Source organism: Astyanax mexicanus, chromosome 22 (genome assembly GCF_023375975.1).
Source record: "Astyanax mexicanus isolate ESR-SI-001 chromosome 22, AstMex3_surface, whole genome shotgun sequence".
In the NCBI taxonomy this organism is placed as follows: Eukaryota; Metazoa; Chordata; class Actinopteri; order Characiformes; family Acestrorhamphidae; genus Astyanax; species Astyanax mexicanus.
Window position 1 is genome coordinate 17,139,309 of NC_064429.1, and position 14,848 is coordinate 17,154,156.

Genomic DNA, 14,848 nt, shown 5'->3' on the forward strand with positions numbered 1-14,848 from the left:
ATGTGAAGTCAGCCAACGCCTCTTTTTGAGCTGCTGCTGATGAAGTATTACAGAGTAGCATCAAAGCGCACTTGAACAAAAGCGCAGTGACTTGGATTCCGATACATCAGCTCACAGACGCCTTGTGCTGACTGTCATCAACCTAGGAGTGATGATCGCCATCTACCCACCCAGAGAAAGCAAGGCCAATTGTGCTCTTTTAGGGCTCTGGCAGCTGATGGCAAGCTACATGAACCGAATTCAGCTGGACCACCATTTATTTTTTAAACATTGTGCTTTTTTCATTACACCAATTATATCATTATGGCAGAAATACCCTGAATTATTGTGATGATATTTTTGGGCCATATCGCCCACTCCTACAAGAAAAGGGTATCTAGCCAACACTTTACTTTAATAAGGATCACACTAACTAACGACAATAATAAACATTGTTAAATTGTCAACTAATTATTAATTGACACTAATTAAAGACACTGTTTAAGATTACAAAATGTTTATAATATTTTATAATTCATTTGTAGACATTCTGTTGTAGTTAAGTACTGTTAATTCAACATAAGTTACCCTCATTGTAAAGTGTTAACGCTTACCTAACAAAGAAATAAATAACACTTTATTCACAGTAATCATTTCCATACCTTCAGCGATCAGCTCGTCCACGGTGACCTGGTATCTCCCGATGGCGAACACCCTCCCGATAAAGTTGCTGCCCCCGGTTCCGGACCCGGAGCCCGAGGAGCCTCCGAGCCCCCCGCTTTCAGACTTTGGCATTCGAGAAAACTTCTTCATCCTTACCCCCTAGCTACGATTCTGCCTTCCCCGAAATGAGGGGAGCAGTACAGAAGAGTCCAAATCACACAAACACGACCCTCAAACTTCTAGCTGCTCATCTCCTCCAGCTCGCCCCGCATCGCTGCTCCAGCCCGCGGTCACTTCGGAGCCATCGCGGCGGTCCCTCGGGTTTCCTCCAGAGCGGAAAACCCAGCCACGCCTGCCCTCTTTCAGACCACTTCCCCGGGCTAGAGCTGAGTGACGGGGTGGATGTGTGACTAGCAAGCAAGCTAACTAGTTAAAATTCGCTAGCTAATGTAGTTAACTGTAGTTTAACTGTACGTTAACTGTTAGGTAGTTAGCTGGCTACCAATGCTAGCAGGCTGTCTGCCAGTTAACAACTAACGAGACTGAGATTCGTTAGTTAGATATAGTTAGCTAACCTAGCTTAACTAGCTAGCTAGCAGGCTAACAGCGCGAGCCCCGCTCCGCTCCACCTTTAACGGTCACCCGCTCAGTCAAAAGCAGTTGGCCTCGAGTCAGGCGGCCGTGGTAGCTAGTTCGGCTAAGCTAACTAGCTAATTTTCACCAAACACAACGGTGAAACTAGGAAAATGACTTAAAGTGGGTGTGTTAGTTAGCTAACTAAGCTCAAGCCAGTCAACTCTCAGTCCTCTTGGTCCTCCCTCTCTCTTTCTCTCTCTCTCTCTCTCTCTCTCTCTCTCTCTGTTTTGAGTGGAGGAAGATAACACACACACAGACACACACCTCCCCCGCCGCTCACTTCCCCTTCCACAGTTAGCCTCAGACAGCTAGCGCGCTGGCTAACCCTCCTCCCCGCTCCAGATGCCTCCTCTCGCCGTTAGCTCAGCTAGCGTAGCTAACCTAGCTACGTTACCCACTCTCAGTCAGTCAGCCAGTCCAGGCCTGCAGCCAGGCTTCAGCAGTAAACTCGACTTATTCGGTCAGACCGCGCTCCCCCGCACCGCTCCCCTCCCTCCAGCTTCGGCCAAAAAACTTCCAGCTCCCGTGACTCTCCGCCGCGGAGAGAAGTGGGAGGTTTCTGTTGTTACCCAGCGCGCGCGCCCGCCCGCCTGATAGTGAAGGCAAGTTCGATTCATTCTAACGAACCGACTCTACCAAACTGTAAATTCCAATGAATCAAACCGTTCACTCAAGGAGTCGTTTCCGTGTTCAGTGATTACATCCAGTAATATGCAGTACAGTATAGCAAACAATTTCAGTCTTTTTAATCAACAATTTAATCATACTAGCAATCCAATTTACTATTAATAATATCAGATCTACAGATTTCTGTTCCTTAAAAACACTCATGCTTTACTAGTGCATCTAAAATAATAAAAATAATAATAGAATATTATTGAGTTTATCAAAGTTACTTCAGTAAGCTATTTCCAGTGATGGTATAGTTACTTTGAAAAAGTAATCCGATTACTGATTACTAATTACTCCTTTAAAAAGTAACTTAGTTACTTTATGGATTACTTGATTTTAAAAGTAACTAAGTTACTTTACAAGTTACTTTATTAGTTACTTTCAGCAGCTGCAGACACCACCTCCCGCCGCCTTAACATAAACATTATAACCAGTTTTGCCAATACTCCGTTTATTGGAAAATGCATTTTTAACAGCAACAATTTATCTCTATTAAGTTGAACTATTTCCTAAAAAAATATTTTTTTTTTTTATAAAAATAAAAAAATTAACTTAACATAAATATTTTTTTATAAAAAATAAAATATGGTCTTTCTTGATTTTACTAAACATAAATGAGTGATGAAAAGGCATGAAGTGCTGAAAGATTTCTAGGAAAACAGTACATTGATTTTGGACTTGATAGAACACAGTGGACCAACACCAGCAGATGACATGACTCGCCAAACCATCACTGATTGTGGAAACTTCAAATTAGACCTCAAGCAGCTCGTGGTCTCTCCACTCTTCCTCCAGACTCTGGTACCTTGATTTCAAAATGAAATTCAAAATTTGTTGATGTTCAGTGATGATTTGGAGAACTATTATTAGCAATAGTATTATTGATAGTCAAAACCTGAATTGTTCACCTGATTTCTATACCTATAGCATACATCCAGCACCTCAGGAGCAATAGAGATATTCTTTTTTTGTGACAGTGACAATGAACATACATACACATTCACTGTTTTATTTTTTATATTCAGCACATGGTTGTTAGGTGCATGCACTTTGTTGGAACACTCATTTTGCTTTAGTGGATTAATAAAGTCTTATCTTATCTCACATATGAATGACTTGGCTAAGTAAATTTTATGCTTGTGTCTACATACAATGGTGTTTACCAAGCAACCCCACTTTGTCTTCTTACCATTTGTGTTCCACTGATATTAGATGTTATTAGATTACTGTCTCACATGGAAGATAAAAAAACGGTGCACTGACCTGCAGGATATGAATGTGTGGCCTCCTGCACTGAATGTGATTGTGATTTCTGCCAAACTGCATTGTCCCATAATAAAGAGTGCTGCACTGATAATCTTCAGAATGGGCCTTATACACCAATTGTACTGTTTTACTTAATTTCCATTATAAGTTACAATACAAATGTAATTTAGAGCATTTGTAGAAAATGGGAAATGGTCCAAATAATGAAAAAGGTACAGTGCTTGTAAACCTTAAATAATGCAAAGAAAACAAGTTCATAATTATTTATAAACAACAATGCTAATGTTTCAAAATATTCAGAAATCATTATTTGGTGGAAGTACACTGATTTTTAACACAGCTTTCATGCCTCTTGGCATGCTCTCCACAAGTTTTTCACACTACTTTTGGGTGACCACTCCTGGTACAAAAATTCAAGCAGTTCAGCTTTGTTTGATGGCTTGTGACCAACTTACATCCTACATGATTATAGGTTTTTCAATGGGGTTCAGGCTGGAGATTGACCGTCAACTGAATGTCAGTCAGCAACCGCAGGATGACATCAAGAGACAATACTTAATTCCACACAGCTAGGTGTCAATGAAGGACCACCAGATTAAGACAGTGTCATGGCCAGCCCAATCTCCAGACCTGATCCCCATTGAAAACCTATAAAATATAATCAAGAGGATGAAAATCAAATCTGACAATCTGACATCAAACAAATCTGAACTGCTTTTGAGCCAGGAGTGGCATAAGGTCACTCAAAAGCAGTGTGGAAGACTAGTGGAGAGTATGCAGAGACACATGAAAGCTGTATTAAAAAATGTGGGTTATTCTACCAATTATTGATTCAGAACTCTTTTTTAGATAAAACTTTAGTATTGTTGTTGTTTCTGAATGAATATGAACTTGTTTTCTTTGCATTATTTGAGATCTGAAAGCTCTGCATCATTTCTCATTTTCTGCCAGTAAATGCTCTATATTACACTATTTGTATTTGAAATTTGGGAACATATACCTATAAATAGAAACTTAGAAACTTAATCTTACTCAATTTTTGTTTCATATTTAGTACAGTCAGCACTTATTAAAACGATTTTTCTGGCACCATAGTATGGTAACACACAAGAGCATTCCTACTGAATCGGATTTAGGAATCGGTTTAATTGACTCGTTATAAAAGAGCCGATTCAAACGTGTTCCTCGCAGCTGTCTGACAGTTGTACCCGGGCTTTGGTGGAGTCTGATCGTAATGGCCAGGGGTGGCGAATTCAGGCCCAGAAATAAAGATTCACTCCAGGGTTTTCTTACAACAACCTGGACCAAAATCCTGGAGTTGGATCCTTTTTTATGTTCTGTACCAGAATTTTCATCACACACAGCAATAACCCACACACGGACAAGGTGAAGTCTAAGGTTCTTCAGTCCTGATCCTGGCGCCCCCTACCTGAAAAAAAAATACATGACCTACCCTTCTACCAACACACCTGATTCATCTAATTAACTCATTAACAAGCCCTTTCAGAGGTGCAGTGGGAGTGATAAAGCAGGCAGTCCTCTAAAATGTTGTTGCTGTGGTATAGTTCTTGGATGCTAAGGTGTTACTATGTGTTTTGCTTCTTTTTTAAGTACAAAAACGTGCATAAAAAACATTAAAAACATTTAGATGAATTGTAGAATGCAAATATATTTCAGTATATTCATTCGTATAGTCAAAAATGTCAAAAACGATTTTACAAAAACTAGACTCAAGTAAATTAGATTGGTTCATCATGAATTAATAAAATTACACTTAAATAGTGCCTTTCTAGACAACCAATGGTGCTTTACAATCATGTTGTCCACTCAGTACTCATCCACACACACACACACACACACACTGGTGAGAATCAGCAGCCTATCGCACTCAGCGTACTCTTAAACGGAAACAACCGTCCACCTGGAGGACTGAATCAGACACTTAGGAGCTCACCCAGAATAATAAATTTCTGGGCATACAGTCACACACACAAACACCAAGACAGTTTAGACTATCCAATTTGTCTGGATCTCTGTGTTTTTGAACTGTGGGAGGAAACCGGAGAAGACCCACACAGACAGAAAAGAAGGAGAAAATGTAGATTCCACCCAGATAGGGACTTGAACCCAAGACCTCAGTGCTAAAGGGCAAATGTGCTGACAACTAAGGCAATTAGTTCTATGATTGTATCAAAAAACAATTAATATTGTTTTACTAATGGGAGAGTTTGAGCAATTTTAGTTTGCTCTAGACACTTACTTTATGAATACTACACTCTAAAAAACAGAGGTACGACATGAGTACTTTTTTGTACTCGAAGGTACACTCTTCATAATTGTACCCTCAAAGGTACAATATTGGTCTTTACAGGGTCAGATTTGTTCCCTCTGAAGTACAAAGTCATTTCTAACAGCAATAAGTACAAATTTGTACCATTTAACCAGCCAAAGGGTACATTCAGTATTCTGCATCACTGTACTAATGAACAATATATATTTAAATTGCACATTTTTTTATTTGAAAGCCAGACAATTTTGTATCATCAAGTTTTTGAGCCATATTTAGTTGATGATAATGTTTATAATCTTTATGATCTTTACTGCCACAAAAACCATGGGTACAAAAAAGGACTTTCACTGAAAGGTACTTTTTTGTGCCTCAATATAAGGTACAGCCCCAGCGACAAGCTTTGTACTCTTTTAAGTACAAATCTGTACTTATATTTCTTAGAGTGTATAGCACTTATACAAAAGCTGTTTATAAGCCCATGTGTCATCAATAAGCCAAACAATTCAAAGTTGGAATTTAGTTGATTTGGTTTAGCTGAATGGTGTGATTACCTACTGCAGTTACACATATATAGTATATTTAAATACTACATATTAAGCATCTGATGGCTCTGATTATGCTGGTTTATGTAGGGTCCAGTAATTAAAATAACCCATCTGACCTACCAACTCCAGTACTACCCCACCCAAAAATACACCCACGAGCCCTCCTCACACAGGGGCAGCAGTTCAGCCCTCATTTAACATCTCTGCACAATCAGGTCACCCAATCTGGCTCAGGATTACATAATACAGGAGAGAGGATCACGTGATCTTCCTAAGAAATCTCCATCACAGCTCCTCTTAGGAGGATCCTGCTCAGACTCCATTGTTTACTGAATCTGATGAAGCAGCATCCTCTGCTGGTGGGGAACACTTATTAAAGTAAGATGCTTTAAAAAGGAATTCCACTGATACTATTGGATATTGTCTTATATTTTGAGATGTTAACAGATACATAAGAGTGTTTGATATGAAATGCACAGTTGTAAAAAAAACAAAGTGATTTTATTAAATGACCGAAATTGGCAAAAATAGAAAAATATAAACTGTACAAAGAGGAAATGTAATGGGTCAGGACTCTAAACTAGCAAATTCTAGCCCATTTAACCAGCAGTATCCTACATAAAATTTATCCTGTGTCACAGCAGAACAGATAGTTAAAACTCCAGCTGCATGACTGGCTCAAAATGGCTTCCCTCCTTAAACCTCCCCACAGAAGCCCCTACCAGCACTTTTACACCTGTAGCGTCCCGTTTCTAATTGGGCCATACCATACCTACTGGTAGGGGTATCTTAAAGCTATACACACACGAATACATATACATACATTAATGTCCACATTATATAAACCACATTTACGCACAGATTTAGTTTAGAAGTCACTAAATAATACTAGTATTAATACACTTTTGTTCGAACTCATTTCTTTTCCACAGGCGTTCCAATAAGGAGACCCCTTCCCCATCTTGCAGTACATCCGGAGCTCCAAGGATACAGAGCCACTACAAGAACAGGAGTTAATATGGCCGCCATTTCTCAGGAATTCCTCCAAGAACAACAACCAGTAAGTATATTTAGTCTATTTATACACCTAAAGTGTTTCATTAATGTTCCCAGCAGTACTGGTGATGTGGACAGTTTACTGTAGATAATACATTTACAGCCCAAACTCTCTTTAGAGTCTTTTTTTTTTTTTTTTTTTTTACAGTGGTGCTTATTGATTAAACACTGGTTGAAACGAAAGTATAACTACTTTATTTCCAATTTAAAACCACCAGTGAATCTACAGTAGTGTGTCTCCTGGGTCTAGAGGTTTTATGTAGTTTGGATGTTATAAGGGTGATAAATTAAATACAATATTACAGGTTTGTGAGGTAGACTTTAGAGATGTTAAACTTTTTATACCTCTGCAGGTTCCATTCACCACCGCTGTGAGCAAGTCCAATTGTTGTCTAAAATAACGCATTCTGCATTGTTTACCGTCAGAAAAATACATAATCTGTGAAAGTGAATGAAACCTGTATTATCTATGAATATTCTAGAGATTAAAAAAATAGTATTTTACGTTTGTGCCCATGTTTTTGTGAGGTACTGTTCGCTTAAATCACTTCTTTGCCACTATGTCATAAAAGGCTCTTCCAATCTAAAGGACCCTCAAAGTTGTCAAAACTATTCCCATGTATAGATACTAGGGTTTAAAATACTTCTGTATAAGTTGAAGTATTAACTCAATATTATTACTCTTTAATTAATTAAAGTGTAAAAGTACTCGTTTCAAAACTACTTTTAGTATAAAAGTAAAAGTAATGTAAGGGGAAAAAATGCCATTAAGGACTAAACTTATGCCGACCTTACACCTAAGGATTTTTTAAGCGATTTTACTGTCGCAGACAAATTCCCATCGGGATAAAATCATGAGAGTCTTGCTAGAGTCGAGTTGTGGTCGTGTCAGCGTTTTTGTTCAGTGTAAGATAGTTAGGTCGGAAAGGTTTAGTCAGTATTTTCCGAGTCCTGGCATTCAGATAAAATCAACCATGGTTAATATTATCATAAGTCTTGAGACTTGGCTCACGAAAATAGTATTGCATGTAAACTCCAACAGAAGCATGATAGGAAATAATCTCAGAAATAATCTAGTTGCAGTCTTGCAAATAGTGACCCTGCAAGATCCCCATTCTTTGTAAAACCTTAGTCTGTGACTTGTCTTTAGATGATGGAGAGTGTCAGACTTTAGTGTATTAAAAGTCTTTTCAGAGTCTTTTCAAAGTCTTGTAGTGTAAGGACAGCATTAGGCTGTGCCACATGAGCCTATAGTGCACTACCCTCACCCCAAAACACACTTTTCTAAAAGTCATAATAACTATAATGTTATATTAAAATCTTAATGTGGATACATTTGGGATGCACTTTTGGGATGCACTAGTCTCCTTGTTTCGGCTTTATATATGCCCACTGAAAATTCTCTTGAGTCGCTGCTCGATCACCTTCATAATAGACTACAGACTAAGTCTGATATGTTCTTGCTGGAGTGTGAAGGTGTGATGTGTGCAAGTGTGATGGATGGTATAAACCAATAGAGTGTTGGAATGATATATGTTTATACTTCCTATCCAAACACAATATCTGTTTTTGAATGGCGAGATTTATCTGGACAGGTTTTTTTTCAAGCTGAAATGAAATAGGAGTAACGAGGCTATTTTCAAAATGTAAGGAGTAGAAAGTTCAGATAATTGTGTGACAATGGAAGGAGTAGAAGTAAAAAGTTGTCTAAAGTACAAGTGCTTTTATTTTTATGTGGGTTGGCCTTAAATATCATAGTGTAGGTTCAGGATTCAGTATTTATCACAATGTTTTGAACAAAACTGAATGAGGAAACATGGAGAGTGTGTACAGCAGTCTACTAATGAGACTTCAGCTGGGAGGACTGAGACACCTCATGTGACCATGATGCTGTGGGATTGTTGCCTAGCGCTGGTTCTCCAAAGATTGAAAACACCCAGCACCAACAGATAGATACCTGTTCTATATGATACACTGTCACATTTTTGTGGCAATTATTTCTATATTCTGTAGCACTGACAGATTTTTACTTGTTTTCGCACTCACTTTTTAGTCCCAATCAGATGCTGTTTTTTTTTTTTTTTTTTTGTAAAGGTATGAAAACAGCAATCACAATCTAATGCAGACCAAAACAACTGCACTATTACCCGTAAGAGGAGTAACTGAAAACATAATTTGACCGCGATCCGAATAAACGAATGTCATCTTTGTTGTTGCCCTGGGCCCTGGGTATTGTCCAACACCACATCCACCCCCAAACCCCCCAACTCCCCCCCGCACACACACACACACACTGCACTACAAAAAGGCTTTTTTAGAGACCAGAGGTTTATTTAAGTACTGTCCCTTAAGAAATTGTGGATGGTTAAATATGCCTATACATTCAAAAGGCCCAATTTAAGCGATCTATTGCATCATGCAGCTGAATTAAGGGCGTGTCCGTGTGTATTTGGTATCGTGAGGGTGAAAAAAGCATGCCTTGCATGGCTTGAAAAGTGCAAAAGGCATGTACTAATTCTCTGTGGGTGTGTTTTGGGCGTAATTCCCTTTAAGAGCCAGGTATGCTCTGACTTTGGCACTTTGGTATCTTAACAGCATGGCACTTTTAACAAATCTCTGCAGTCGATACTGACCTGCATTTTCAGGCTGTGAAGATATGCCAGCATGTCATTTGATGGGAAAGAAATGTTACTTTATCTTTATTCTGTTTATTGTTGATTTGCATTTATTTGTGTGTGTAACGAACGGGGGTGTACACCTGCATGGCTAAGATAGAATTGGGCAGCAAAACTCAGAAGCTATTTCAGCGGGTGCAAGGCATAAAAATAGACTGTTGGCAGGGTGTAAGATAGAACAGAGAACCGAGACAAGCCTTGCACAGGGTGTACGATAGAGCCCAAAGATATTTTGTTCAGTTGACAGACTTTGAAAGGGGGGGTTCATCATCGGATTAAGAGGAAGAGCAGGATGTTCATTCTGATATTTACTAGGCATCTAAGCCATCTATCAGCCAGTCACTGTTGACTTCGTTGGATCATCTTTAGCAACCAATCCATGTTCAGTTTTGGATCTGATAAGGATTGTGCTATTTTTTCGTCTGTTTCCTTTTTCTTGGCTGTACTTGTATGTGATGTATAGATGGGTTAGTGGGTTGGCAGTTAGAGACCCTTCTTAAAGCAGGCTTTTTGAGTGTATCTCAAATCTCCCTAAAGATCTATAGGATTTTTGCTTTGGCAGCTGAACTTCAAGTCTTTGTTTGGGTCTCGGGGTAATGAACCGTGGAGCTAGCTAGGATTTAGTGTAGGGCTTTGTCCAAATCTTTTAAATATCTACAGGATTTCTGGTGTGTGTATGAATGAATTGGCATCTCTAAGACCTTTGTTTTTGGCTTCAGGACAGCAATTTGATCATCTAAGAAAGAGAACACAGATTGGGGTTTGGGACCAGTTCAGATCTCATTTAAGAACAGATTGTGGACCACGTGTCCTTTAACAGTTTTAACAACAGCAAACACAAAGCCATTATGTAGAGCTGGTGACAGCTGTAAGACCGAGGACATTTTATTTAGAGTTTAGGACTTTAAGGGGCACACATTGCACACTTTACCTTTAATGTATTGTATTGTGATTTATTGTATCCCAGTCTTGGGATGTACAGTACAGATTAAAAGCTATTTAAAAACAATTTTTCCTACAATATAAATGAATGGTGAAGTGATCCAGTATATGGAGGAACACATAAGGAATCATGTAGTAACTTAAAAAACTCTGTGAAGCATGTAGGTGTCTCTTATATGGGGAGCTGTTTGTTAACTTGCAGTTTCTGAGGCTGGTAACTCTGATGAACTTATCCTGTGCTACAGAGGGAACTCTTGCTCTTCATTTCCTGAGGTGGTTCTGATGATTACCACTCACTAAGCTGTCTACTAAGGGTGGTAATGCCTTATGTGAAGATTAACAGCACACCTGTTAAATAGCAACCTCTGTTACTATTTAAAAAAAAAAACCTAAAAACATCTTTTTACATTAGCTTTTAATTAGACTTTATTCTTAATTTTCTAGCTTTCAATTATTTTTCTTATTATTTATTTATTATACATTTTACTATTTGGTTCTGATTTTATCATTACCCTATTATTATTATCTTATTTAATTTTTTTTTTTTAGCTTTTAATTAGATCTTATTTTTATCTGTCTGGTTTTGATTGTATTTTTATTCAATCATAATTTCCATTCATTTGTTTTTGAGTATTATATTTTATTAGTGTTCATTTTAATTGAATTTTATGTCTTGCTTGCTTGTGTGCTATTTCGTACTCTCTTTCTCCCTATGTAAAGCACTTTGAGCTGCTTGTTTGTGTGAAAGGTGCTATATAAATAAAGTTTATTATAATTAATATTATTTATACAATAGATCGATGCTAATGAACTCTGTTATGATTGGCTGCTCTGTCACAAATTATGTTTTCTATGCAAATTTCCAGAATAGGCTGTTTTATATATATTATTTACAATATTTTGTGTCAGTATATGGATTAAATCACCAATGAAGTTTTGATATAGACTTTGCCAGAAGACGCCATTCAAGCTCAAGCCATGATACTACCTCCACTGTGCTTCACAGATAAGCTGGTATGTTTGGAATCCTGAGAAGGTCTTCTTTTTCTCTTTTTCACTGATATCCCATAGGTAGACTGTTTTTGTATTAATGTCTCTTTATAAGATACAGCTCTGGAAAAAATAAGACCTCTTAAATGTGATGAGTTTTTTTGATTTTACCAAATTGAAAATCTCTGGAATATAATCAAGAGGAGGATGGATGATCACAAGCCATCAAACCAAGCTGAATCGCTTGAATTTTTGCACCAGGAGTGACATAAAGTTATCCAAAAGCAGTGTGTAAAACTGGTGGAGGAGAACATGCCAAGATGCATGAAAACTGTGATTAAGACCAGGGTTATTCCACCAAATATTGATTTCTTAACTCTTAAAACTTTATGAATATGAACTTGTTTTCTTTGCATTATTTGAGGTTATTTCAGCCATTTCTCATTTTCTGCAAATAAATACTCTAAATGACAATATTTGTATTTGGGATTTGGGAGAAATGTTGTTTGTAGTTTATAGAATAAAACAGCAATGTTCATTTTACTCAAACATACCTAAAAATATCAAAATCAGAGAAACTGATTTAGAAAAAGTGGTCTCAGATTTTTTTTCCAGAGCTATAGATCATTGTAAAATACCTCTTTTACAGTATTTAGTGTCTGTATATGGATTGTGTGAGCTTGTGAGTGAACAGTTGTGAAACTATAGCAGCCTTTACACACTACACCAAACTCATGTCAGAAAAATAAAGGAATATTCTGTTTTTCATCATGTTGACTCTTTAAAATATTCACTACACATGAAGACAGACTGCAGGGGTTGTTTTTGTGTACATATTGCATTGGAGCGTGATGTAGGTTAGGCAGTGAGCGCTCCTGCAGACGTGATGAGAGCTGTCTGATAATAGCTGCAGATATAGGTCGACGGGAAGAGAAGAGCGCTGAATGGAAGTGTGCAGTGATTGCACTGGGCTTAATGAGGATGTGCTGTGCCTGCAGGCAACCTTCTACCTCAATACAGACTGACTCCTCCGACTCTGGGTGCTGAGTCTCATCCATAACACTCAAGTACTGAATTTACAGTTTCATCTAAAAGTATTGGAACAGTAAAGCCAATCCCTTTATTTCTGCTGAAACTTAAACTGAAAACATTTGGATTTGAAATTAAAAAGTTGAATGAGACGATGTATGATAAATATTATAGCTGTTATTTCCAGACTTTTACAGTTGCAAGAAAAAGTATGTGAACCCTTTGGAGTTACTTGGATTTCTGCAAAAATTGGTCATTAAATGTGTTCTGATCTTCATTTAAGTCACAACAATAGACATACAGTCTGCTTCAACTAATACCACACAACATTCAATGTTTGCATAGTTTTATTGATCACAACAAGTTAACATTCACAGTGCAGGGTGGGAAAAGCATGTGAACCTTTGGATTTAATTACTGGTTGACCCTCATTGGCAGCAATAATTAAGCTTTACCGATAACTGGACATGAGTCTTTTACATCTCTGAGGAGGAATTTTGTTCCACTCTACTTTACAGAATTGTTTTAATTCAGGCACATTGGAGAATTTTCTAACATAAATGTCTGTTTAAGATCATGTCACAATATCTCAATCAGAATTTTAACTAGGCTGCTCCAAAACATTCATTCTGTCACCACTGGGATTCAGTGGCTCCCAGTGGTGTATAATGACATAGCATTTGGTTTGTATTTGGTTTGTAAGAGCTGCATCGTTGATAGGCTACCTGTATGTGGCGGAGTGATACATGGAGCGCTTCAGTTACAGTGCATTACCAGCTGATAACGCCACTTATAAAACGCCTCTCAGCCAATCACATTGGTTGGTCGGAACTAACTGTGGTATAATATTAAATCATTAACGTGAACTTAACTGAGGTGAGTAGGTAAATAACTTTTTCAGGGCTATTTTGGTTTGTATTACTTTTTCCCTTAATAAATTAAATCATAATTGAAAACTGCTTTTTATATTTACTCTTTGTCTGACATTTAAATGTGTTTGATAATCTGAAAAATGTAACTAAAGCAAAACAAAAGAAATCTGTAAGGGGGAAAATGCTTTTTCACAGTCCTGTATAAGATGAATTAGAGTTGTGGATTCGATCTCCTTTCTGGTTACTGTTTGTTGGGAATTTAAGTGCATTTTCTTCAGGTATTCTCCAGCTTCCCCAAAACACACAGGTCAGTTGCATCTTTTTGATTAGCATATTTTGAGCTGTTAGCTTCATTTGGCATTTTACAGAAAGATAGACGTCAAATCAAAGGAAACCAATAAATCAAATGTTCAAAAAACTGTTTTACTACTTTAGTTCTAAACTCTTGCATCACAATGGTTCACTGAAAACAGGAGAAATATGACATCAGCTCTGTAAGAAAAAAGAGAGAGAAGAAAGGAAGGAGAGAGAGAGAGGATTAGTGGAATCCACAGGCCGGGTAGGAAGGAGGTGTGGGTTGAGTAAAAAGCCTCTTGAGAAAAGACGAACAATAAGGCGAGAACAGAACAGAACGGCACTGTATCCTTACAAACCCACTTTATTCCTCTTCCTCCATTCAGAACATTTCCATCTGAGCGTGTGCAGACGCCAGAAATGTGAAATAACTGGAGAAAAGCAGTGTTTATAGAGGACTGATGAAGAAATATGGATGGTAGAGGGTTCAATCTGTGGAACAGAGCAGTGTATATAAAGTAGAATCAGAAGACTAGCCCAGTATAACATGGTGAAATGACCCAGTTTTACCATACAGGACTGCAGGAGTTACTGGGTGGAAGTTTGCCCTTACCTCCACAAATCATCTCCAGTCCCCAGAGCTCACCCACGACACATGGAATCAAGGGATGAAGTCACCCAGTACTGAGACCGAATGGAAACACTCAGGCCATCGATACACTGAGAGGATTCCCTGACTCACTAACAATAGTGAAACCCTTGTATAAAAAGGCGTGTCGAAATATTAGATATATATATGTATGTATAGTTGCACGAAAAAGTATTAAAATATAGGAACGTATAAAGTATAGGAGGAGGAGGAGACCAAATACTTACAACTGAAAGCATATTTTCAAAAATAACTGATACAATTTTGAGATAAAACCTCAAAAATTGTTG

General features: G+C 37.9%; 2 protein-coding genes across 5 annotated transcripts in view; one reads left to right on the forward strand and one right to left on the reverse strand.

Moving 5' to 3' along the window:
- The window catches only part of bmp2k (BMP2 inducible kinase), a 66,709-nt gene extending 64,846 nt beyond the window's left edge, over nt 1–1,863 (reverse strand). For all 4 annotated transcript variants that reach the window (XM_022664848.2, XM_022664847.2, XM_022664846.2 and 1 more), the window contains exon 1: nt 642–1,863. In XM_022664848.2, the coding sequence (XP_022520569.2) occupies nt 642–792 (151 nt within the window). In that variant the 5' untranslated portion in view covers nt 793–1,863. The remainder of the gene's footprint in view (nt 1–641) is intronic.
- Nucleotides 1–14,848, forward strand: part of LOC125786735 (cyclin-dependent kinase 5 activator 1-like) — an 832,135-nt gene that overhangs the window by 500,614 nt on the left and 316,673 nt on the right. The gene's annotated exons all lie outside the window — the stretch shown is intronic.